General features: G+C 47.3%; 1 protein-coding gene across 15 annotated transcripts in view; it reads right to left on the minus strand.

The window, feature by feature from the left end:
* Positions 1-2,711: 2,711 nt before the first annotated feature.
* The window catches only part of CELF1 (CUGBP Elav-like family member 1), a 65,072-nt gene continuing 42,939 nt past the window's right edge, over positions 2,712-24,844 (minus strand). For 6 of the 15 annotated variants that reach the window (XM_043911892.1, XM_043911908.1, XM_043911873.1 and 3 more), the window contains 13 exons: positions 23,566-23,753; positions 21,918-22,000; positions 21,362-21,410; positions 19,183-19,317; positions 18,581-18,660; positions 17,873-18,034; positions 15,408-15,483; positions 13,840-13,968; positions 13,364-13,477; positions 12,473-12,658; positions 9,498-9,641; positions 8,878-9,045; positions 2,712-5,623 (listed from right to left, as the gene is read on the minus strand). In XM_043911892.1, coding sequence (XP_043767827.1) covers positions 8,918-9,045; positions 9,498-9,641; positions 12,473-12,658; positions 13,364-13,477; positions 13,840-13,968; positions 15,408-15,483; positions 17,873-18,034; positions 18,581-18,660; positions 19,183-19,317; positions 21,362-21,410; positions 21,918-22,000; positions 23,566-23,753 — 1,474 coding nt within the window. In that variant the 3' untranslated portion in view covers positions 2,712-5,623; positions 8,878-8,917. Of the gene's footprint in view, positions 8,790-8,877; positions 9,046-9,497; positions 9,642-12,472; positions 12,659-13,363; positions 13,478-13,839; positions 13,969-15,407; positions 15,484-17,872; positions 18,035-18,580; positions 18,661-19,182; positions 19,318-21,361; positions 21,411-21,917; positions 22,001-23,565; positions 23,754-24,844 lie in introns of all 15 variants that reach the window. The other 9 variants (XM_043911900.1, XM_043911820.1, XM_043911830.1 and 6 more) reach the window with 9 other exon arrangements.

Below are 24,844 nucleotides of genomic sequence, written 5' to 3' on the forward strand. Positions count from 1 at the left end.
TCACAAATACCAACGGCCAGAGGGAGGTGAGGTTACAAAAGGTGCATTTCAAGCTGATTTAAAACATTAAGTGGTGATGGTTGTACCACATTGTGAACGTACTGAATGTCACTGAACTGTTTACCTGAAAATGGTTAGAATAGAAAATTGTTAACATTTACTTTACCACAATGCAAAAAAAATTAAACATGAGGTAAAGATGAGCTTAAGTGGCAACATGTGATGGAGACGAGAGTCCCTTGCACTGCAAGGAGATCCAACCAGTCCATCCTAGAGGAGATCAGTCCTGGGTGTTCATTGGAAGGACTGATGCTGAAGCTGAAACTGCAATACTTTGGCCACCTGATGGGAAGAACTGACTCACTGGACAAGACCCTGATGCTGGGGAAGATTGAAGGCAGGAGGAGAAGGGGACGACAGAGGATGAGACGGTTGGATGGCATCACCAACTCAATGGACGTGGGTTTGGTAAACCCCGGGAGTTGGTGATGGACAGGGAGGCCTGGCGTGCTGCAGTCAGTGGGGTCGCAGAGTCGAAAACGAGTGAGTGACTGAACTGAAAAGAAAGAACTGCGTGGTAGGAATGACATTTAGGAAGCACCCCAGTATTCACGAGGAGTGGCACCTTGCAGGGGCATGCTGGCCAACTATTTGGAGGAGTTACTAGTGAATCCCTTAGAGTGACTGAGAGTCACTCTGAGGCCAAAGCTGAGACAAATGCACCACTGAGGGAGTCAGAGGGACGTAGGGCCCCTCCCCTTGAGCCTAGAGGACAGCACGCCAATCACACGCGATGAGACTGCACAGGTTAAGTGAAGCACACTCGGCTGCTTTTACGGAGTTCCTTCTCCTCAGGGGTGATGGCCTGCAAGCCAGGCAGACCTGGTCTGACTCTTCGGTGCCCACCCCTTCCCAGGGACAACTCGGGATCTCCTTTTTGGTATGATCCCAGGTCTATTTCTAAAATGTGCATAGGACAAAAAGACTCAATGAAATACAGCAGTACTTTGGACATGGGGGAAACAGGTCGTTGGGAAAGGAGGTCTCGGTGTGCTGCCGCCATCACTTCCACCTTCAGTCTCTGAGACTTTCAAAGATTCAACAGCACTACTACATTGGAACAGAGCATACGGAGGTTCCTAACCTCCGTGGTCCGTGGGAAGATTTTCCCACTTTCAGGGGAAAACAAGTGGAAGCTACTAGCTATGAAGACTTTGTACCCTGTATCTGGATTTGCTGCACCTTTATAGTAAGGCACTCATGACCTAAAATATAAGCCGAGAGGGAATTCCCTGTGGTCCAGTGGTTGGGACTCTGCACTTTCACCACCGAGGGCCTGGGGTTCAATTTCTGGTTGGGGAAGTAAGACCCCAAAGCTGTGCGGTGTGGCTGGGGCCGGGTGGGGAATTCAGGACACAGATATGAAGGGGAGCGTTTTAAGAGGTGTAATCTCTTTGAAAAAAGGATCAAACTTGTGATCTCAACATACTAGATGTCTGTAAATAAACTACCGCATTAAAAAAAAAAACAAAACACAGTAACTTTGGTTACCTTTTTTGCGGGGGGCAAGATTAACGCTTTCTCCCGCCCCCCCTCAATGCAATTTATTTTTCTGCAGTGAGAAATTTTATTTATATTGGGGACCATGCCATGTGGCACATAGGATCAAACCCATGCCCCCTGCAGTGCAAAAATGGAGTCTTAACCAGCAGACCACCGGAGAAGTCCACAACCCAATTTCTTTTAACCTCAGTGCTCATCTGCTAAGTGGGGATGGGGACAGCAGGTCCCTCCCAGGGGTTATAAAGACAAGAGCATTCAGTGCGTGTTAGGTGTTCCCCGCAGCACTAGATGGTGGTCAATGAACACTAGCTGGGACAATTACTGCATAAACATCTCGTGGGCTAGCACCCAGTACAACCCACTCTGGGAAACACTACTCCAGACCCACCCCACATAGAGCCAGTCTGATGAGAAGGCTGAGGCTTGGCCCACCTACTGGCCAGAGCTGGTTGTGGGCTCCCAGACAGGCGCCAGGTTCACGAGGACTAGCCTCCCAGAGGAGTGAGGCTGACAGTGGTAGGAAGGGGCAGACCAGCTCATGCCTCAGCCAGAGGGCCTGAGGCTCCTGGCCCAGGGGCTGACTGCATCCGCAGTTCACAGAGGTGTGAGGAGAAGCCTCGGTACTGGCCTCACTCGGAAAGTGATCTAGAATTACCGAGTAGTGAACCCAAGAAATCCTAGAAATGTGACCTTGTTCTAAGGTCAGAGAGAGGGGAAAAGGAGCCCACGCACCTTGGTCCAGAGTGAGGAAGCCCCCACGCACGGCACCTCGGGGCTCTCTGGCTGCCTCCCTGGGGGCAGGAACCCCGCAGCCAAGGAAGGGACTTGCACCCAACAGGTCTGGGCCAGTCCTGCAGGGTGGCGGCCACGACTGGCAATGTAAGAAGCGCAGGAATGAAGGCTGCTCAAACACTTTCTCAGTGCCTCCTTGCTAGTGGGTACGTTGAGAAGAACACAGGATCAATACAGAAGCCACTTTTCTGGAAGAAATCCTGTGCTTTCAGGAGTCTGGGGTGGTCCCACTGGATACTAACGGGCACATCAAAGTGGAACCATACTAGAGTGCCCACCCCCTCCTCAGGAAGGCCAACCCCGCTACCCCAAAGGCCACACGCCCCAACAATCAATAGCACAGAAGACAACGTCAGTTCTTCTCAAACAGTTTAATAGCAAATAAACAAAGAAGGTACCACACTTGGCAGATACAAAATGACTTTTTGTCCGTGTGTCTGTGCAATTAAAACAGATTTAGGTTCCCAGTTGGGACAAAAGGAAAAACACACAAAAAAGGAAGGAGATTCCTGTTAAACACATACTCCCTTGCTCCAAACTTGTAACAATTTTTTTTTTCTTTTTTAATCCACTACACAAACTCTGTGATCAGGTCAGAAAAGCGACAGGGGCTCTTCTTGCCTTTTTTTTTTTTTTTTTTAAACCATTAAAGTAAAATCCATAATTTTCTACATAGTACAACACAAGTTCACACAAAAAAGACATTTTCTTTTGCAAATCAAAACAGAAAGAAAGGAAAAGCTCAAACAAGGTAAAGAAAAAGCATTTCTACGGCTGAATCACGACTTTGAGTTGATTGAATCCCGTTGTTGCTGCAGAACAGACTGTGCGTTTGGTCATAGTGGCAATTTTTTCTCTTCACATTGTGAAATCACTTTACATTGTTTTCTAGTAGAAAAGGCAAAAAACTGTACAAAACCCCTAGTGTTAAATACAACGTTTGTACCAATAAAAAACTCACACAGGTTTGTCTCCAAAATGTAAAGTTTCTTTTTTTTTTTTCTTTTTAAATTATTCACAAAAAGCAGCTGGAAATCAGAAAGGCAGCTGCCGCTCCAGGGTCTCAAATCCATTAAAACCACCACAGAACAATTAAAACAATCAGAGAGAGAAAAAGGAAAAGGAAACAACGTCCAACGTTTGGCATTTGGTTTTATCCACAGGTTTTCCCAGAGCTCCTCTTGGAATTGAAAGCAAAATGTATTGGCAAACATGGGTTCTGAACACAGGAAGGGGAGCCTCGGCGCCTTCCGCCCACAGAGGCCGCTCTGTGCAGTCAGACTGTGGGGTGCGCGGCGGTCTCGCTCAGGCTGGGGTTCCTGGCCTCCTTCCATCCACTCACCCCTCTGAAGAAATTAAGCAGCCTACCATCCTCTGGGCCTCCACCTGGCCCCCCTCTCCTCCAGGTAAGGGGGGCCCCAAGCTAACACTAGGCCGCCTGCCTGGTCCCGGGGCAGAGAGCCTGCCGAGACCCTTCCTCATCACCCGCAGCGTGGATGATGCAGACAGTGCTTCTACCATCCCCCCCGCCCCCCGTCCCTGGCCCCCCTCTCCACCCCTCCCTGGACAGCCCTACTTCCCAGCTCGCTCGCCCACCAGCCGCTAGGGCCTGGATGGAAGCTATCCCAAACGCCGCCCCCTGCAACCTCTGACCTCCACAGACCCACCCCGCGACCTCACGTCTCCTCTGGCCTCGCCCTTCGCCATGCACATTCTCACTCAAGTCCCTGCAGACCCTGAGGCTGGACGGTGCCCCGAGAGAGGAGGGCAGGCTCCCCTCAGGGAACCAAGGACCGGGGCCTGCCTGGCACCCGGGGACAGTAGCTATTTGGCTCTTCACCCAATTCAAAAATATAAACACAAAAAACCGCCCTGACCCCCACCCCACCAGCTAAGCAAGAGCAGAGCTGCAGTGAAGAGCAGTGGGGCGGCGGGGGCCCGGGCTGTAAACAGTGTGAAGACTGCAGTACTGTGCTTCTCAGCTGCTGCCGAGCGCAGGCATGCCCTCCTCCGAGCGCTTGGGAGCGCCCTCCGCCTCTGGGGACCCCTAGCGCGCTCAGCCTCCTGCCTGCCCACAGCCACCCTCTGCGTGCGCTCTCCCTGCTCCTGCGCCTCTCTGGAACCCCCTTCCCACCCGTCTCTGAGCAGAGCAGCCGGCCCGGAGGCCCCCCGAGGCCTGGAGGCCATGTGAGGAGACAGTCTAAGTGCACAGGCAAACGCTCTAAGGGCAATAGAGGAGAAAGTTGCCACTTCAAAATAAAACGATACAATCTTGGAAAGAAAAAAAAAATCAACCCACAACAATTTAAAACAGCTTCTTTGAAACCCTTTTAAATCGGTCAGTTTTTGCACAAACTATAGAAAACAGAGAGGTGAAGGTGATATATACGAGGGTGTGAAGAAACAGCAGGAGACATGCAGAGCTTGTTTTTTCTGGGCATCATCTCAGTAGGAAAGGAAAAAATTCAAAACAAAAACAATACGAAAACAAAAACAATGGAAGTATCACATTTTGCTGTGGAGACTGCAGGAACAGGTGTGGGGGCGGGCGCAGCGGGGCTGGGGGCAGGGGGACCCACAGACCCTCTGCCCTCTGCAAGGGCAGAGCCCCGGGAGCGCGGGGGCTGGCCTGGGGCCCAAGCTGCAGCCGGCGGTCAAAAAGGAAAAAGGGTTCAGGGGTTTTCTGCAGTTGAGAACTCAGAAAAAACAAAAATAGGAACACATGCGGTCTCCTCAAGCCCTACAAACTGTATCAGCAAAATGTGCTCAGGAGCCTCAAAGGTTTTAGCGACATCTTTTATTTCATTGTTTACTCCAAAGTTGTCTTTAAAACTACGCACACAGAGAAACGAAGCCTAGGAACGGACTGGCTGTGTGTCCACAGAAATACAAACACCACGCGGTATGTGCTAGTAGGGCTGCTCTGAAGACAATTACAAAGGATTGGAATCACAAAATCAAGTGGTTATCTTATGAAGTTCTAGAAAAATAGATTTTTTTATATTCAAATGCAAGTTTAAATATTTCCCCTTCAGCAGTCGTTCTAGCAAAACCAATTTGGCAGCACAAAAGAAAAAAAAAGGAAAGAAAAAAGAAAAAACAAAGAAAGAAACAAACATAATAAAAATACACGTCAGCATCAAAGGTCAACACAAGGTCAAAGGTGAGAGTTCAAGCATCAGAGAAGCTGAAGAGACAGGGGTTTGGACGATGTACTTGACGCCACATCGACATGCTTTAGGCACAACGATGAACAAACGGCAGGAATCTAGAAAAAAAACAAACCAGAAAGAGGGAGACCCACTGAGTTACACAGAGCAATGCATCCAAACAGAGAGAGAGCGGGACACTCACTGTGTGCGGCCCTGAAATGCGCAGGCGGGCAGGGGGGGCGATGACGCGACCGTCGCACATGCTAACAGTGGACACAGGGGAAGTCAAAAGGACACGGAGGACACCAGGAGGACATCCGACTGCCAGAGACAGGGGGAGCCCAAGGCTTGGATTTCCCCAGAAGCGCCCAAACGCATCCGAAAAGCAGCTCTGCTGCGGAGCAGGGCCTCAGCCTTTCGTCCCACTCCCGGTCGAGACTCAGGGAGGCAGCTGGAGCTGCTGGCCGGGGCGGGGGCGGGTAGAATTCTTTGGGGGAGAGGGCCAGAATTTCTTCCCCTTCCCATGGGGACGGCCCTCTGTTGCCGGAAATCCAAGCTCTTAGCTTCCACACGGGCCCTGGCCACTCCTGTGGGACCCAGGAGACAGTGTCTGGCTGCATTCAAGGCAAATCAATTTCATGATGAAACCCAAGGAAGAAACAAAACTACAGCAGAAAACACATTTATGTAAGTGAAACCCCCACACAACAGAAAAGGATTGCTTAAGACTAGACTGCGAGTCCCCCCTCTCCGAGCTGAACCCTCTGACGCCGTGAGACTGGCAGGGGGAGCAGCTTCTACACACCGCCACCTTTGGCCCCGGGAGAGAGCTGTGCTCCAGGGCAGCACTGCTGTGGGAATTCGGGGGGAGAAGCGCCTGGGCTCCCCGGCTGCACCGAGGTGCGCACCCCTTCTGGAAAGGAGAACCCACAGCAGGTATGAAGCCTCAGGGTCTGGTATCAGAGGCAGGCTGATTACACCTTTAACTTTCATGCCAATAGCGAAGGGGTCCCTGGAGCCCAGGACAAACAGGTATGCAAATAACAGTGAAACGGGGGAGGAGGGAGGGAAAGGGACAAAGGTGGGCGCAGAGTGGAGTTCCGGGCTTTGGAAAACCCCACGCGGGCCAAGGAGGAAGACAGAACAGAAGGTGAGCGGTCACAGCACCGGCAGCAGCCTGGGGAGCACAGCTCTCTCCTCCGCCAATTCACAGCGTTAACTCCTCCCCCGCGGGCGGGTTGGCTGGGCTGCAGACGGCCACAGAAAGTCAGTAGTTTCAATCATACACAGCACCCTGTGTGTACAACAATCACATTCTGGATTCTACAAAATCCTGGCCTTTTCCAGAGATATAATTTAGGTAATAAATATTCTCCACCCCGGAGCTGTATAAAACTTCTATAAAAATAGAAACGACATTCTTGGTTCCAGCCGGTTGGGATTCAGAACAGCGCCTCCCCAACCTAGCATTTTTTTCTTTTTTTGTTTTCTTTTTTCTTTTTTATTTTTATTTTTTGCATTTATTTAAAAAATCCCATCATGACCCTGGAAGCCTTTGGAACAGTTTTATCCTTGAAACACAGGACACATTTCTCCCAGTGCGCGGAATTCAAGTTTACGTGGTTCAGCTTAAGAAGTATGTTTCATGTTTCTTAGAGGACAACAGACCCAAGTTATCACTATGAGAAGGGAACAGCTGTCCCAGCTTCAATGGGATAATCCACCACCACCAACTACCTGCACAACAGCAAGACGGTCAATGCTTGTCTGAGGCCCGAGGACAGCGTGACAAGGAGCGCGCCCCCGTCTGACTGACAGCAAACCAACCCCTGTGGTCGCGCCTCTGCCGCTAGGGGGCAGGGCTGACGTCTGCGAGGCTGAGGACCCCAGGCACTCGGTCCCTGGCCTTGGCTAAGGGTCATATCCTGACAGGGCCACGTTCCCGACAGCAGGTCCTTCCCGGGCCTCCCCACTAACAGCGCTTCTTGGAGCAGAGGCAGAGCCCCGAGGCTGTGTGGGTCACAGGCAAGAATGAGGCCTGTGGGAGGCAGCAGGGAGCTGACTGTAAGCACGAGGACAAAAGTGAACACGGTAATACTGAGGTAAATGAACACTAAACCCACACGGAGGCTGTAAACGTCTCCTCTGTCACCAAGAGCGGAGCACAGGGCTGGAGCGGTCAGAAGAGGGGCCCGCCTCCACTCAGACGCCACGCCCGGGCCGTCTCAACCAAGGAGGCTAACGCGGACTGCTTAATCCTTTTAAGTACTGAGTGCTGGCCGCCGGGAAATGCAGCACCAGCTCAAAGGGACCCTAGGATTCAGGTTGACTGAGAAGCAGGCTCTTCCTCCCCCAACTTGACGGCTTTTGATCACTCTGCTCAGGAGAGGTGCTCCCTTCTGCCAGATACCATAAGCCCTTCTTGGGTCTACCCTCACGGGAAAATGGTGGTTGGGGGTGGAAGTGACATTCCTTGCTGTGGTCAATTACAAAAAAGGAAGCCCGACAGTGGCTTCCCAAGAGGCCACCTTTAAAGGGACCTGGTAGACATGGGCCATGGTCTAAGGGTCTGGTGTTGAAATAAACGAAACACGACCTCTCTGACCGGCTTCTTCCTCCTAAGAGCCACCAGCCAGGAAGGAAGGGCCAATCCAACAGCAATGGCTGGCTGGGTAACGGATGACAAATCCCTGCTTTTTGCATGTCAGGCTAATTTAATAGGTGCTTTATTTCCAGAGACTTGTCAGCCCCTCCTTAGGTAAGAGGGGCAGAAATCCTAGATGAGAATCTAAAAAATCGCTGGCAAGAACGCAGACTTTCCACCGAAGGCGGCTACAGAGGAGTTTCAGCCTCCAGCTCCCAGGGCTGCCGGGTTCCAAGTCACTCTCCCTCTCCAAAGCCAATCCTACCTGCTCTGTCCCCAAAAAGCTCTTGGGTATCAGTTCTCACATCACCCACTCTCGTGCTCAGGAAGATTCTGGGGGTCCACTTTCGTCTGACTTCGTCCTCTCTCTTGGGATAGTTTGGGGCAAATTCTGATCCTCTTTCTTAATGTTTCTCCATTTCCCCTCCTCCCCCAGGGCAGTTTGATGTTGGTCCTTCTCAACACACACTGGTTACAAACACAGCAAACTTTTAAATAAAGGAAAAAAAAAAAAACAACTCAGGATATGGCACCTAAACTCCAAAGTAAAACACTGGAAACCAAAGCACAAACTTGTCCTCTGTACGAAGCGCAATTCCCACAGAAGGCAGTAGCCGAGTCTTCAGGGCAAGCTGTGCCTGCGAGAGTGGCAGGGATCAGGGTCCAGGGCTGTCAACACACAGCCTCAGGGCTTCGAATCATTAAGGGTGCTCCTCCCCCACTTACCAGAAGACCCTCTCACTCCAGTCTCAAGAGGGGAGCACGCTCAGTAGGGCTTGCTATCGTTCTTCGAACGTTTGAGCTGCACTTTAAGCCGCTTCATGCCAATCTGAAAGCCGTTCATGGACTGGATGGCAGCTTGAGCCGAGACAGGATTGTCGTAACTTACGAAACCTGTGTGTCCAAGCGGAAACCGAGTGAGGGGCGTGAGGAGGCACGGACAGCCTCAGTCCTCCTTATGCAACAGGATCCTTACATGAGCTGAGTTTCAAATCTCAATTTTTCTCAGCAGGAAGAAGACTTCTTGAAATTACATCACATGAAACAAATCAGGTTTCTAACAGTATCAGCTGACATCTACACAGTATCCTAAAGTATTTTTTGGCCAAGCCATTTTCCATACATTATTTTTACCTCTGGAGCGACAGTGTGGGTACAAATCACCATTCCCACTAGAGAAATGAAAAAATAAACTGAGGCTCAAAATGAGGTAATCTACTCAAAGCAAAGTTAAACTAAAGCTAAGCAAAGTCAAACTCAGCTCTTCCTGCTATCAGCCCCTTCTCTTTCTTGTTCACTGGTAAAAACACTTAACCCTCCCGATACCAGAAGAAACACCAGCATACCGAAACACTTGCTCAGGTTTGTCTGCTTGTCTATAAAAACCTTGGCAGACACGACATTCCCAAAGGGCATAAACATCTGCAGCAGGTCCTGGTCTCCGAACTCCTGGGGCAGGTGGTAGATGAACAGATTGGCTCCTTCTGGACCTGCAAAATTCCCACTGATTGACAAAGTATTTGGGTCAAGCACACTCTTCCCCCTGCACCAACGGAGTCCCATTCCCACCTGTGTTAACACCCTCAGCATCCCCAAAACACAGAAACTTGTCTGGAGAACTAAGCAGACTCTCCAAACACAAGCAGGGAGCTGAAGGGCGATCACCGACACAGGGCCCTGCCCTCTTTACTGTCCACCGTTCTCACGCTCTGTCTCACCGACAGAGGCCAGAATCTGACCCTGTGGGAGAATGGCATGCTGGCAAGGAGCAGGCAGATTTGCATTTGGAGCAAAAAACAGTAGCAAGAGATTCTAAGTAAAATGGGTTTCAAAAGAGTGCCTATGGAGAAGGAAATGGCAACCCACTCTAGTACTCTTGCCTGGAAAATCCCATGGACTGAGAAGCCTGGTAGGCTACAGTCCATGGGGTCGCAAAGAGTCAGACATGACTGAGCTTCACTAGGCAACTATGACTGTGATAACTTCCTGTCAAAATGGGGCATAGGACTGTCTCAGCTTGGAGAACAGACACTGAATTGGAGGTATTTCTGAGTTCCAAGTTCTAGATCTGAGTCTTGTATGATTAAAATCTCAATTAAAAAAAAAAAAAAACAACTAAAAAAAAAAAAAGAGTGCCTAGAAACTAGAGGGCCAGCAAAGAGGTCAGTAGTTGCCAGAGGCAGGTGGGGGCAGGGACTGCCTAGGAAGAGACATGAGGGAATCTCTAGGGGTCACAGAAGTGGTCTACACCTATGGTGGCAGTAACGTGTCAGGGATCACAGAGCTATATTCAGCAAAGGGTGAATTTTACCATATGTAAATTGGGCCTCAGTAAATATGTATTTTTAAAATACACGCCTATGATAAAAAACTGGACTTCCCTGAAAGCCCAGTTGGTAAAGAATCCGCCTGCAATGCAGGACAACCCCGGTGCAGCAAGATCCGCTGGAGAAGGGACAGGCTCCCCACTCCAGTATTCTCGGGCCTCCCTTGTGGCTCAGCTAATAAAGAATCTGCCTGCAATGTGGGGGAGACTCGGGCTTGATCCCTGGGTTGGGAAGATCTCCTGGAGAAGGGAAACACTACTCACTCCAGTACTCTGGTCTGGAGAATTCCACAGACTACATCATCCACGGGGTCGCAAAGAGTCGGACACAACTGAGCGACTTTCACTATATATGATAAACAACTCAGCTCAAAAACAGAATATGTTTTCCTCTTCACCTCAAGGACTTCCCAACCAAAGGAAAGTTTTAAAAAGTATTTTTACTGGAGTATAATTGATTTACAACCTGGTGTTAGTTCCCGCTGTGTAGCTCAGTGAATCAGTGATATATATATATGTGCATATCCACTCTTTTTAAGATTCTTTTCCCATACAGGTCATCAGAGTACTGAGGAGAGTCCCCTGCGCTACACAGTGGTCCTTACTAGTTGTCTGTCTGATGTATCTCAGCGTGTCTATGTCAATCCCAATCTCCCTATTTACCCCTCCTCACCCCTCTTCCCCCTTGTAAACATGTCTGTTTCCTACATCAGTGACTACTCCTGTTTTGTAAATAAGTTCATTTGTAGCATTTTGTAAAGACTCCACATGTAAGCAGTATCATATTTATCTTTCTGTGCCTTCCTTCCCTTGGTGTGATGATCTCTAGGGCCCATCTATGTGGCTGCAAACGGCATTGCTTCATTCTCTTTAATGGCTGAGTGACACCCTGCTGTATACATGCACCACATATTCAGAGAAGAGTTTTATCACCACTGCAGCCTGGCCAGCCTCCAGCCGCCTCGGCCTCCCTGCTGTCGTCAGACGCTACGGCACACGCTGCCTCGTGGTCTGTGCGCTTGCTGCCCCTCCGCCCCATTCCTCTCCTTCCTCGAGATACACACATGGCTCGCTCCTTCCTTCCCTAAGGTCCGCGCTTAAACGTCAACTTGGAGAAATCTCTTTCTATGTAAAATGCTATCTTTCTGGCACTCTCTATTCCGCTTTCCTGTGCGTTATTCTTCAGAGCGCCACTGGAACACCTCACGCTCCTGCTCACTGTCTGTCTCCAGAGTTCCAACAGCTCCCTGTCCACACAGCCCAGGGCACGCGGTAAACGTGCAGCTCAGAGCAGGGAGGAGGTGCTGCACCGGGACTCCTTGGGGCTGAAGCAAGAGAGGGTGCTTGCCTTTTCCTACACAAGCGCTTAGAGCTTGCCAGCTCCTGGCTATGAAAATCCGTCAAACAGGAGCACAGAGATGTCGGCAGGATTTCCTATACTTACACAAACCACCTTCAGGCCTCCTCCTGCTTAGAAAGCCCACTTTCAGACCTCTTTCTGCTTAGAAAGCCTCTCCTGAATTTAATACTGTGTCAAAGCACATACTCCCCACTCCATCAACCCACAGGCTGTAACTCTGTCTCACCGTCCTTCGGTTTGTCCTCAATTAGGAAAAGCACAGATGAGAAAGTGAGGAAAATGCCAAATGACAGAGCTAAAGGGGACACCTAGACAGAAGACATCCTCTAGCAGATTTGTGAGAGAGAAGACGTCCTCTCAAAAACAGACTGCCAAACACTATCAGACACAACAAGGCCGGTATGTCTCTTCATCTGAAAGCTGCAGCCCCACTCGAGGAGGGCATACAGATGTCCTGATACGACCATGACCAGAACGCATTCCAAACGCAGACCGGCTTCTCAGTGCACCCTTGACAATGCCAAAGGCCAGTGCCGGCCTGACCACCTACCCGGCCTTCCCGGGCTTTGCCCTGCCTTCCGGCGCTGCTGCGGAGGCTGTGCCCGCCCCGCCCTGACCCCCGTCTCCCCACTCACCTTCCTTCTGGCTCCCAGCGGCACCAATACTCTGCTGTGTCAACAGGTTCTGGTTGTACAGGGTGGGGAGAGCTGCGGCTGCGTACTGCTGGATCCCCGAGTAGGCCTGCGTGAGGGCCTCCATGGTGCTCCCGGTGCCGTTGGAGAGGCCGCTGCTGCCCAGTCCGCCATTTAAAGCAGCCATCCCTGGGGGGGTGGGGGGTGGGGGGCGGTCAACAAATCGGAAAGACTCAACTGACACGAAAGACAAACTCCAAAGTACACCCTGTCATCTCATCCTCAGCCTCTCCCGGAGAAGGAGCAGCCATCTGACGGGTCAGGTCTTAGGACACTCACCAGGGCCCATGGCTAATGGGGACATTTAAAGCTGCCACACCCAGAGGCAGCTCATCCTCCAACCTGCGCAAGAAGTGATACCACTGACACGTGACTTGCCCCACTTCTTCTCTGGATTCGCTACCATTTTCTCCTAAGAACTGGAATGTGGTAAAATAACAGTCCCAGGACTGGGGACTGAAATGAGTCCATACACTGTATGACAGATGTGGGCAAATCCTATCATCAAGATAGCCGCTAACATTTACTGAGTGTGTACTATGTGTCAGACACTGTGTTACGTGATGTGCTCAGCACTTCACTTGTATTCTCATTTAACTTGACAACCCTCAGAGTAGTCTAGTCCCACTTCACAGACGAGAAAATGCCCTTAGAAAGGTGGTCTTAAGGTACAGATAGTTAACAGACAGGGTCAGGTCTGACTCAAAACCCCACGACCATCTCTATAACTTCACTGGCCATCCCGATCATTCACTCTAAGTGTCCCTACCAGAGCAGTTTAAAACGTGCTACCTGCACAGAGCGACCGGATGGCATCCAGGGACCGGCCCTCACCTGCCAAAGAGCTGACGTTGAGGCCTGCCGTGGCTCCGGCCAGTGTCTGCAGGGCTCCGAGGGAGGCGATGGGGTTGACGGAGCTGCTGCTGCTGGAGCTGGGTGAGGACCCTGCTGTCAGACACCCACCAGTCAGACTGAGACCAACACCTGCCTTCTCGCGGCAGCAGGCGCCAAAGCACAAGCTGGATCACTCAACTGTTCATTCTCTTTGTAAGGAGGCTTCCAGTTCCCACCCCCCGCCCCACTCGCCCCAGTTAATGATTCTGGTAACAACATGTTCTTGCGGTACACAGAAGTGATGATTGCAACAAACTGAAAACTGTGAGAGAGCTCTTAATTCAGAAGACATTTGAAACTTTACTGTTCATGATCTGACCCCTTTGGAAATGGGTGTTAACTGTTCTCCAGAAGGACACAATCCTCACGTGGGGCTCTGCCCAAAGCCCGCAGGCCCGGCCCCATCCCATGCTCACCTGAACTGGTGAGCACGCTGAGAGGACTGCTGGACGTGGTGAGGGCACTGGTGCCGCTGGGTGTGTTCTGAGCGGCACTCGCTGCAGCGGCTAGGGCAGCCAGGTTCTGTAACTGCATTGCATTTAACCCTGCAACATCCAAAGCAAGCCATCAGCCAGCAGATAAGAGTGCCCTATATCCACTCCAGCAATGACCGTGCGGACAGGCAGAAGGCTCATCCCAAAGAGGAACTGTTCTAGGTATAAGCCTTACAGGCAATATTACAGAGCTCCAAAAAGACTCAGATACCACTCAACTCATTAAGAAACTTGACATTTCCTCAGGTAAGACATGTCTAATACAATAGCAGGCCAGCCCAAGTGAGTGAGCATTAATAAATGGATGGGCAATGAGGAAACGAGGGAAAAAGGGCTGGGTTCTGTGGTCTACCATGGAGCCAGGCAGATTGAGGAGAACAGTGCCAAAGCCTGAGGCAGAGAGTGAATCTGTATCTGAGCCCCTCACTCGTACTTTACAGGGGATCTGTTCTCTGCAATGGAGATGAACCAAGCAGAAAATGCAGCAGAGATCCAGAAGACCATGGAGGAATGACGTGAAAACTGCAAGAGTAGAGAGAACAAAGGAAAAACCACCGCCTGAAAAGCAGGTTAATCAGAAAAACAAGAGAAAACAAACACTGGGGAAAAGACCTCCAAGTAGAACCTAGCGACACTGGTAAAAGGAGAGCAAAAAATCTGAACTGCACCAGCAATGTGCACCAAGAAGGTGCGGCAAACGACTCACTGGATAACGGAAAGGCAGATGGGTAGGGGTGGAGAACTGACGAGAACAAACAGGCTACAGCACAGATTTAAAATCTAGCAACTTTCTGAAAACACAGCAACCTGGGACAAAAAAAATGAAACTATCAAGCTTTCTCAGTGGCGCACTGCACCTTGCCTAAGACTAGCCCTTCCTCAGATGCACCTGCCGAGCCGGATTCCACCGATGGAGGGGCAGGGCTGGGCAGCTCTGGAGTGGCCCCGTCCCTGCCTCGGGTTTGACTGTGGAGCCGCCTTTTGTTAACAACTCTGGTATCTGTAAATTAAGTTTCTGGTGTGTGTTAACACCAAAAACAGTAATTACCTAAGGAATAACATGTATAAGACACTGACTTCCGAGGTTCTAGCAGCTGTAGGGCAAGCCACACACACAGAAGCCAACTTAGACTTTTCTTCTGAGAACCATTGGAAAAGTCACTTTATTGTGGAAATAATTCCTGCAATTTTCTCCTTATCAAAGTGGTTGCAGACAGTCTGCAGGTACTAACAGCTCTTCTTACTAAAGACTTAAAGGGGTGGGGAGCAGCAGACAACTGCAGAGCAATATGACATCAGTAACTAAAAGAGCCTCCTTCGAGAGAAAAGGTAGTTGAATCCCAGGATGTTCATCTTATATCAGGTTTATGTAATGAGTGGGAAAAAAAATTTGTTTTTTCTACATGAAGAGTAGAAAACTCTCAAGACTGTTGTTAGCTGCGTCGGTTGGCTTGGCTGCTGCTGCTCCTCCACAGCAGCGAAACACTTACCTCCCATCGGGTGGAGGCTGCTCAGGGTGTTGAGGTTCCCAGAGGAGGCAGTCTGCTGAAGGAGCTGCAAATAAAGCTAGACATTACACCAAAAAACAGAACAAGAGTGAGAGTGAGGGCTGGCTCTGCGTCTGGGATAACTCTACAGCACAGCAAAGCGAGAGTGCAGAGGCCCCGAGAGAAGAGTCGGAGACAAGAGCCCAAGCCAACACAACAAAAACACGAGGCTTGCGACAGCACAGGACAACACAGCACAGCGAAAGCCGGGCCCAGGAGACAGCTGCTGGCCGAGCGCCAAGCCAGGCTCGAGGCCCCGGCAACACAGCGCCGCACGGCAGAGGACAGCGCGAGAGGAGAGACGGGCTCAACCCAGGCAGCCGGGCAGTCCACCTCCAGGAGCGTCTGCAGACGGGTGGCTGCCACGTCTGATTTCTCTCCCCAATTCTCCTTGGTAGGTCCACACACCTTATTTTGTAGGCTGTTCTCATCTGGAGGCCGAATTTCTACTTTAGTCAACTATTTAAAATACCAAATGGGACCATTTCAGGCTCTTTCTTGGAGTATCCTTTACCAGCCACGATGAACTTGTGACTAGATCAACCTCGTCGTGATTAGAATACTATGCATTCATCTAGCCCCATTCATCTCACTGTTGCAGATGACCAAATGATGGCTCAGTCCGCATTCATCCAGGGAACATTCTCTTTCAATGAGTGTTCCATAACTAATAAAACAAGAACACCTGTCTATGAGCTACGAATCTCCACGGCCTTACCCTGTACCTAGCAAACTGCAACCCTGATCTAAGCAACCTGCTGAAACCTTTTGTTCCATTCAAACCCAATCAATGAATGGCTGGTATTCTTGTTTCTGGATCTTTTGTTCAATCTGTTATCCATTCCTATAAACATCTGACCTGGCTCCTCTGTCATCATGAATCTCTCTAGTCTACAGGCATTTCAGGGAAGTTCACAAACTTCCAGAAGCAGAATGAAAGAATGTACACACATAGAATTTTATCAGCTTCTCAAAGGCCTCCACAACCTCGAAGATTTAAGAACTACTGCTCTAGTTTCAAGTTCACACATTCTAGTACGTCCTAATTAATGATGACGTGCTACCACACAGTCCATTCACTCTCACATGTCTTTATTTTTGTGTTCTTAAATACCCTGGCCAATGAGCTCAGTCCCAACTAGTGGACTGTACATACTGTACCTGGCACTTTACTTCCTCCCTAAAAGAAACCAGCTCTTAGGACGGGGATCACGTTTAACCAAAACAAAGAGGCCACAGCTCTCAACATATACCATCATGTGCCTGCTAGATGTGGCAGTGACAACAGAAAGATGAGTCTTCCCTAAAAGAAGGCTCCAAACTCTCTAAGAAAAGCAAGCACACATCACGGAGATAATTTTCAAAGCATTATCATTCTGGCAGAAGACTAAAATCTCTGAATTTTCTCAACTTTTAAGCAATGTTCTAGCACCAAGGAAAAATTTAATCTGCAGAGATATAACAACCATCTAGGTCTTCTGATTTCAGAGAAATACCAGCAAGGATAAACTTGGATTTCTTCTATTATGTTAGAAACATGGAACCAGAGGGCATCAAATTAGTCAAAACCCAGTACTGAGGGATAGAAATCACCATATAAAATAATATTTTAAAGGATGAGGAATGAATGACTATACTTCTGTGTGTGTATTTTTAGACTATCCATACTAATCTAGTGGTTTCACCGTTTATTTTCCTTCTTTGGTAGCTTCACAGATGACTTGTTCTTTCTGATTCAAAGACAAGACGGTTGTAAGCGTCTTGTGCCACCTGTGGTTCTTTTGAGGGCTGAAGCAGTGATAATCCCCTGTAATATACACTGCAGACCTAATAAATCTAACAAATTAGAGCCTGCTTTTGGATTACATGACTCAAACTTGACAAGAGAGAATTCAAATTAAAGGAAATCTATTTACTATTTAGTGAACTCAAATAAGACACCTGTAAAACTCATTTAATAATGTCCATGTTAATCTCTTGACCTCTCCGTCGATGGGAAAATCTATTATTATACTCTTCATGGAAGGCTCAGGAAGGATTTTATTGATGGCCTCTACATCTACTAGAGAGACAGATGGAGAGAGATACTTGGTAGCTAAGACTTCCCCAATAATTTTATTTCTTGGGGGCAGGGACACATGTTTCTAAATCTTTGTATTAGGAAATTAGGATTTCACTCTAATTGGAGCAGAAGCTCAAGATACAACCAATGATGTGTGACAAGAGAGACTGAGCCAGTGCACACACGAGGCTAATGTGACAAAGAATATCGTGTTGCCTGAATTTTTATGTAAAACTTGGATATGCTAAAAGTTGTGAGTGCCATTATATATGTTAGCTAGGGACAGCAGAAGAAGAAACAGCTGGGAGCTTGCACAGCCTGCAGAAAGCAAACCACAAAGACTCACTGCTAAATACTGGGGTCCAAGAGTATTTAGACCAGCAAGGTTTCCCCACACAGATGCCGCGCTGATTTGCTGCATCTGCTGCTGGAGCTGCTGGGCCATTCTCTTCTGTTCTTTGTCCTTCTGTGTATCAGCAAATTTTACCACCATGGGGGAGGAGCAACCCTACAAAAACACCAAAATCAAAGGGTCAAATTCCTCATTCTGGATGGAGGGAAACCCTCCTTTCCAGTGCCACATAGGCCGCATTCTCATTTTATTAAGTGCCAAATGATTCTCCTCTTTGATAGACACAAGTGGCAAAAGGTAATTTAAAAGGGTTAACCAGTTGCAATATGCTAATTTTAAAGAAAGCACCAGTGTTTTAGATGTTTGGCTTAACTTTTAGGGCTTCCCAGGTGGCATTAGTGGTAAAGAACCCACCTGCCAATGCAGGAGAACTGACACCCAGGTTTGATCCCTGGGTTGGGAAGGTCCCCTGGAGGGGAAGAAACAGCAACCCACTCCAGTATTCTTGGCTGGAAAATCCCATGGACAGAAGCCTGGTGGGCTACAGTCCATGGGGTTGCAAAGTGTTGGACATGACTGAAGTGACTTAGCAAACAGCGACTTTGAGGGCGATCAGACGCTATGCACGCTGCCGGCTCTGGTGCGCCATGGCCCCAGCACGCTCAGGCTGAGGGAGCGTCCCCTTCGTTCGTCCGCCCCTACCTCCATGGTCTGCGCTTGGTGCATTGCCTTGATAGCTGTCTGTGCCATGGCTCTTGTTGTAAAAGTCACAAATGCACAACCTGGTAAGAGAAGAGTCAATAACTCGTCCATTCATTCCATGACTTATCTGACTGACATTCACTGAGCACCTACCATGTGCCCAAGTGCCATGCTAACAGTACAGACAGGATTCCTGCCTTTAGGAACTCATGATCTAGTGGGGAAGATGATGTGTTACAACAAGGTGATACATGCCTCAGTGAGAAATCAGGGAAGCACAAATAGGAGAGAGAGTGCTTGAGAGATAAAGGAGGAATCACATTCTCTAGTTTCTCTCGTGAAAGGCATGCTTCCATTTTGGCACAGAATCTCTCCAAGGACAGAAACAGAGAATTTTAATGCATGACACTTAGGTGCAGAGTGCAGATTCCTTGGGGGAACTGGGATCAGTCGACAGGAATCATGATGGGACCTAGAAACACACCACCATACTCAACCTTCTCCATCGTGACAGTATCACCCATGGTGGCTAGAGATCACTGGTTTCCACTGATTCAATTAAAAAGAGACTTCAAATTTAAGCTGAGTGCTTTTAAAGGTACCTCGGCTCAGCCCGTCGGGCCCCCTCAGTATCCGGCACTCCTCAATCTGCCCGAACGAGGAGAACATGACTCGGATGTCGTTCTCGGTGCATTTCTTGGAGATCATGCCGATAAACAGCTTCCTGTCTTCCACTGCTGAGAGAGTGAGGAGCAAACGCTGGGCCATCACTACAGGCGGCGGTGGGCACCGGGCCTGCGCCTCGTGACCTGCTGCCCTGACGTTAACATGCATTTTCCCCCATAATTCAGCACCTGCTCTTAAACCATAACTGGGAGCACTCAGATGAAACACAGTAGCTTCATGATCTTATGAAGGTTACGTAACCATTCTGTGCCTGTTTCCTCGTGTGATTAACAGAGCAAAGTTTACCTCAGAGGTTGCTACAGGTATTAAATACCAAGAACTCAGCATCTTGCCTCATACTTGGCAAAGTTTGCTCTCACTAGTAATACTGTTCTACCGAAGGATGAGTTTTCACACTTACCTGACATGACAAAAGAAACACAATACACATTCAGTGAATGTAACTGTCCACTTTCATATTCTGGTTATCTTCTTGAGGACTGAGTTTTCCTTCCTAATTTTTTAGGGAGGGAATTTCCTTAGTTCCCCTCCTTACTCTGGTTGATAAGAAACTATGCAGTTTAAAAGCATTCCAGTTCACTCTCAGATGTTCTTGTAATGTTTCCCCGTCAACTCTATTTATGTCATTTATTTACCATGCTTATTTTAAAGAACAATTCAGATGACAGATTACTTACAGCACTGAACCTCTATCTTCCATCAGACACAAAACTTAACTCAAAATGCATTAATTCTGAGTAAGTAATAAACTGAAACCATGAAACGCCTAGGTGAGTTGGGCTTGGTAAACTCCGTTACATGAGTCTTGGTAATGATTTTTTTGGATTAGACACCAAAAGCAAAGCAACAAAAGCAAAAAATAAACAAGTGGTGTTACATCAAATGAAAAAGCTTTTGCACAGCAAAAAAACAAAAAGCCATCAACAAAATAAAGAGGCAATCTACTGTATTTGCAAATCATGTATCTGATAAGGAGTTAATATGTAAAATGTATAAAGAACTTAAAGAACTCAACAGTAAAAGAAAAACAACTTGATTTAAAAATGGGCAGCTTCCCTGGTGGTCCAGTGGTTAAGACTCCATACTTCCAATGCAGGGTCAACAGAGACATAAAAGGTGCTCAATATCACTAATCATCAGGGAAAGGAAAATCAAAACCACGAGATATTATCTCATATGTCTGAATGGTTATTATCAAAAAGACAAAAAAGAACAAGTGTTGGTGAGGATGTGGAGAAAAGGGAACCCCTGTGCACTGCTGGCAGGATCTGTATGGTACAGCCACTGTGCAAAACAGTACAGAAGTTCTTCAAAAAATTAAAATTAGTACTACCAAATTATCCAGCAGTTCCACTCCTGGATATTTATCTGATGAACATGAAAACACTTACTTGAAGAGATCTATGTTCACCCATGTTTATACAGCAAAGGTACAGAAGCAACCTAAGCATCCATCAACAGATGAAGGGATACAGAAAAAGGGGTATTCTATACATACATGATTATTATTCAGCCATGAAAAATGAAACCTGGACATTCGTGACAACATGAATGGACCCTGAAGGCATTATGTTAAGTGAATTAAGTCAGAGAAAAATAAATACTGTATTGCTCTAATTTAAATATGGGTATTTCAAACAAAAAAACAATTGAGCTCATAGAGAACAGACTGGTGCTTGTCAGGGGCAAGGGGAAAGAAGGGAGGCAAAAAGGGTAAAGAAGGTCAAAAAGCATTAATAAACTTATTATATATAAACTTCCAGTTTTAAAATAAGCCACAAGGATGTATGGTGACTATAGTTAATACTGCATTGTACGTTTCAACATTGTCAAGAAAGTAGATCTTTAAAGTTCTCATCACAAGAAAAATAATTTTTTTAACTATGTATGGTGACAGATAACTAGACTTACTGCAGTGTCATTTCACAAAACACACAGATACTGAATCATCATGTTGTACAACTAACATGTTATATGTCAATTATACCTCAACAAAAGATCAATTAGTGCACAAGACAATCCAAATGCCATGAGAACAGCAAATACTCCAGGAGAAACCTCGTAAGGGGAGGACTTGCTCACGTGCTTGCTTACCATTGTTCTTCTCGCTGTCGGCAGGCTTCATCTGTATAGGATGATGCATCTAAAACGGAAGACATGTGAATATTATGATTACACACACTGAGGAAATTCAGAGACACAAATGAGGCCTCTAAAGGAAATACCAAAACTGAGCTTTAAGAGGTGTCTCTGGGGACCTCCCTGGTGACCCAGTGGCTAAGAATCCCCCTTGCGATGCAGGGACGTGGGTCTGCCTGCTGATCAGGGAACTAAGAGCCCACATGGCTGGCAGCAACTAACCCCATGCGCGATAACCAGAGTCCGTGCGCTGCAATGACGCACCCAAGAAAGGAAGAACTGTCTTTGAACTCACGCCTGCCTCATTATCTCTCAACAGAATCTCAAAATAGAATGTGAGTCAACAAGTCAAAATTCTCTTGGCTGAGAAGTACTTTCAATCTATCTTCTTTGAAACATTCCCTTTATTCCTCCTTTACATCAAATCCTGTGGCAGTCACCACTTCCCCCCATAAGTGTGTTCCATGTGTCAAAGCCACCACGGTTCCACTTACTAGTAGGAGTTTCTTACCCCTGGGAGGACCTTCATGTTGTGAAGAGCGTTCTGAGCTTCTAATGCAGCTTTTCGGGTGTAAAATGTAACAAAACAGCACCCTGCAATAAACAACACTTAATGAAATCAAACCAGTCCGTTGAAAGCAGATGATTTCCAAGAGCACTCCCTCCTCCAGGGATACACTGAAAGTCAAAAGCCAGGGCTGGGTTTATTCAAATAGGTGGGTGGGTGGGGAGAGGGGAGGGAGGGAGATGGAGAAAATCTAACAAGGAAGGAAAAAAAAAAGATTTTCTACCATTTTCTTTACTGCTATCGTCACCTGGTTTTATTAAAATTCTTCTTTAGCTGCTCCTATAACTTCTCTGGGAAAGATGACCTTCCTTACAAAGGCCACAGAACCATGCCATTCCACCCACCCTCCCCGGAGCACTGAGGAGCAGGCGCCCGCCCTCCCCGGGGCGCCGAGGAACAGGCTCCCGCCCTCCCCGGGGCGCTGAGGGGCGGGCTGGGCGCGCAGACTCAGCCGCGCCCTCTTACAGCCTGTAGTCTACAGCTCTCGCTTTCTCAGGACAGGCCTTACACTGCAGCCAGTTTCTACCACACGCCCTAAACACAATTATCATTTACTAAATTATAAAATGACTTTAGAGCAAGGATCTCTTAGTATCCATTTTTTGGACTCCTGGTTCTCATCAAATGCAATTACATGTCCAACAGCACTTGACTGAGAAGACCCTGAGACTGTGCTCTGTACCTCTGCTGGGGACTGGAGGGCGCAAGTGTGTTTTGTAAATCTTAGGCCCATAGTCCCGTAAGATATGATATAGATTTCTTTTAAAATCACCCTGCAATTAAAATTTTAAATTACTGTATATTACATTGACAGTCATTTTCAGAAACTATAATACCTTTTATTTTTGGTTAACTATGCCACAAAGAGAAAATAATTCCTCAGCTCTAGACCTTCTGCTATTAAGCTGGTTTCAATCATGACAATCATGCTTGCTTACATCTGTACTATAGAAAAGCTTTCACAGAAAATTACTCTGAAATGGGTTATTTGGGAAAACAAGTGTATATCTCTGTGTGTCTAGGGGCAAAGCTAACACCTCATCTACTATCAGTCCTATAAACCCTCTCCTCTGCTGGGTATTTCTGGAGGCAGCTTGCCTTCCTTCCCCTGTTCACTTTGGGGCTATAACAAGCAGGTGATTTACAAACAAACCCCTCCTAGTTGCTAAGCCACCCCAGAAGGCCTCTGTAACACTAACAAAAACCCACGAGTACCTAGACAGTCTTTCTCTCTTCACTTACCCTAGCTAAAATACTAAAAAACAACCTACATGGTTGGTTTACTTCAACTTTATTTCTGTCATTCCATTACCAAGATCAAATGAGACACTCACATGAGTCTGTCTCTTGAATTTACAGATCTTGAAAATGACTGCCCAAGATCCAACTTACAAATTATCCTTGTGATGTCACTCATGAGGATTTTATTTTATTGTTAAGCCATTAAACGTGTTTGGACTGGGAGATATAGCTGCAACAAAAAGACAGTCATATCCCCCCCAACACCACCGCCATGACCACAAGAGCATCCCGGCAATGAGAGAGCATGCGCGTGACTGCAAATACACGTAAATTCCAAGCCCTTCCTTACCTTTGCTCTGTGGAGGGTTCTGGCTCCTGTCCCTCAGGACATTGATCTCATAGACAGCACCATACTGTTCAAACAGCTCCCTCAAGTCCTTCTCAGACCAGGTCCTTGGAACCTGGCCCACAAACATCTTGATAGCATCAAGATCCGGTTGATCTGGGTGGTCCAGGGTGCCGTTCATTTTCTTTGAGCTGTGTAAGATAAAACTTCTATTATGTATTCATGTTGTTTCTAAAAGAATCTTCTTTTCTTTAAAAGTCTCAACTACTTCCTGAAGAAGTAAGGGGAGAAAAACCTACTTCTTTTCACTACTCATATTCTATTTACCAGAGTTCCCCAGCCCTCCCTCACTATGCCACCCCTTCTGTCTGATCCCGAACTAAAGGCATCATTCTGATTAGGACACCCTGGGCTTTATCTAAGTAAATGAATGTCAGTCATTCCTTGTCTAACTAGAGAAGTCTCAGAAGAACTTAAGAGGTAAAGTTCCTAAAGAAAGCTTTAATCATTTTTAAGTAGAGCTAATAACACTTTATAAAATGTCCACAAAATCACAAAAGACTACTGCTTATGGGTAGGTTTCAGGATTCTCAATCTACACGATGATGGGTGAAAAGTTTTCTCTCAGTAGATGTCAGAACAGAAGCACAGGACTTCCAAGGCCTAAGAACCGACTAGAACATTAATCTTTGGTTGCTGCTGTCTCACGCATAATCCTGGTACTCTTGAGTGAGGCCCTCCAATCAAAACAAAATAAAACCTCTCAAACTTTCACAAATGATTGTTATATAAACAATGATGTCATCATTCTAGGGTCTTCTGTTTCTAAGTAATCCGATTTGCTGCTATTTCTCCAAGATTTTACTAGTTAATTCCCTTACCAACTCTAGCTGTTATAGTGTCCACAAATTCCTCCAGTTTGATCACACCAAATCTGTAATACCCCTACTTAAAGGCCTTCCTTCTGTCAGGCAGTGTACTCCCCTCGGTTCTGTCTGTCTGTCAAGAACCATGGGGGAAACTCCTACACTATTAAATGTTTCCACTCAGAATGAATCAAAGTCCTTCTACCACCTTTTCACAATCTTATTCTGAGTATTTATCCAAACTAGTAACAACTTAAATTCCAAATAGTTAGCATGTTTAACTTTTTTCAGTGTCTGCTAAATCCAGAAATTACATCATTATGTTCAAATATGTCTTTCTTTCTTTCACGTATTCTAATGTTCAACCCCAAATAAAACACCACTTTTCTTTAAAAGAAAAACAGTGAGTTTTGTCA

The sequence above is a fragment of the Cervus elaphus genome, chromosome 1 (genome assembly GCF_910594005.1).
Source record: "Cervus elaphus chromosome 1, mCerEla1.1, whole genome shotgun sequence".
In the NCBI taxonomy this organism is placed as follows: Eukaryota; Metazoa; Chordata; class Mammalia; order Artiodactyla; family Cervidae; genus Cervus; species Cervus elaphus.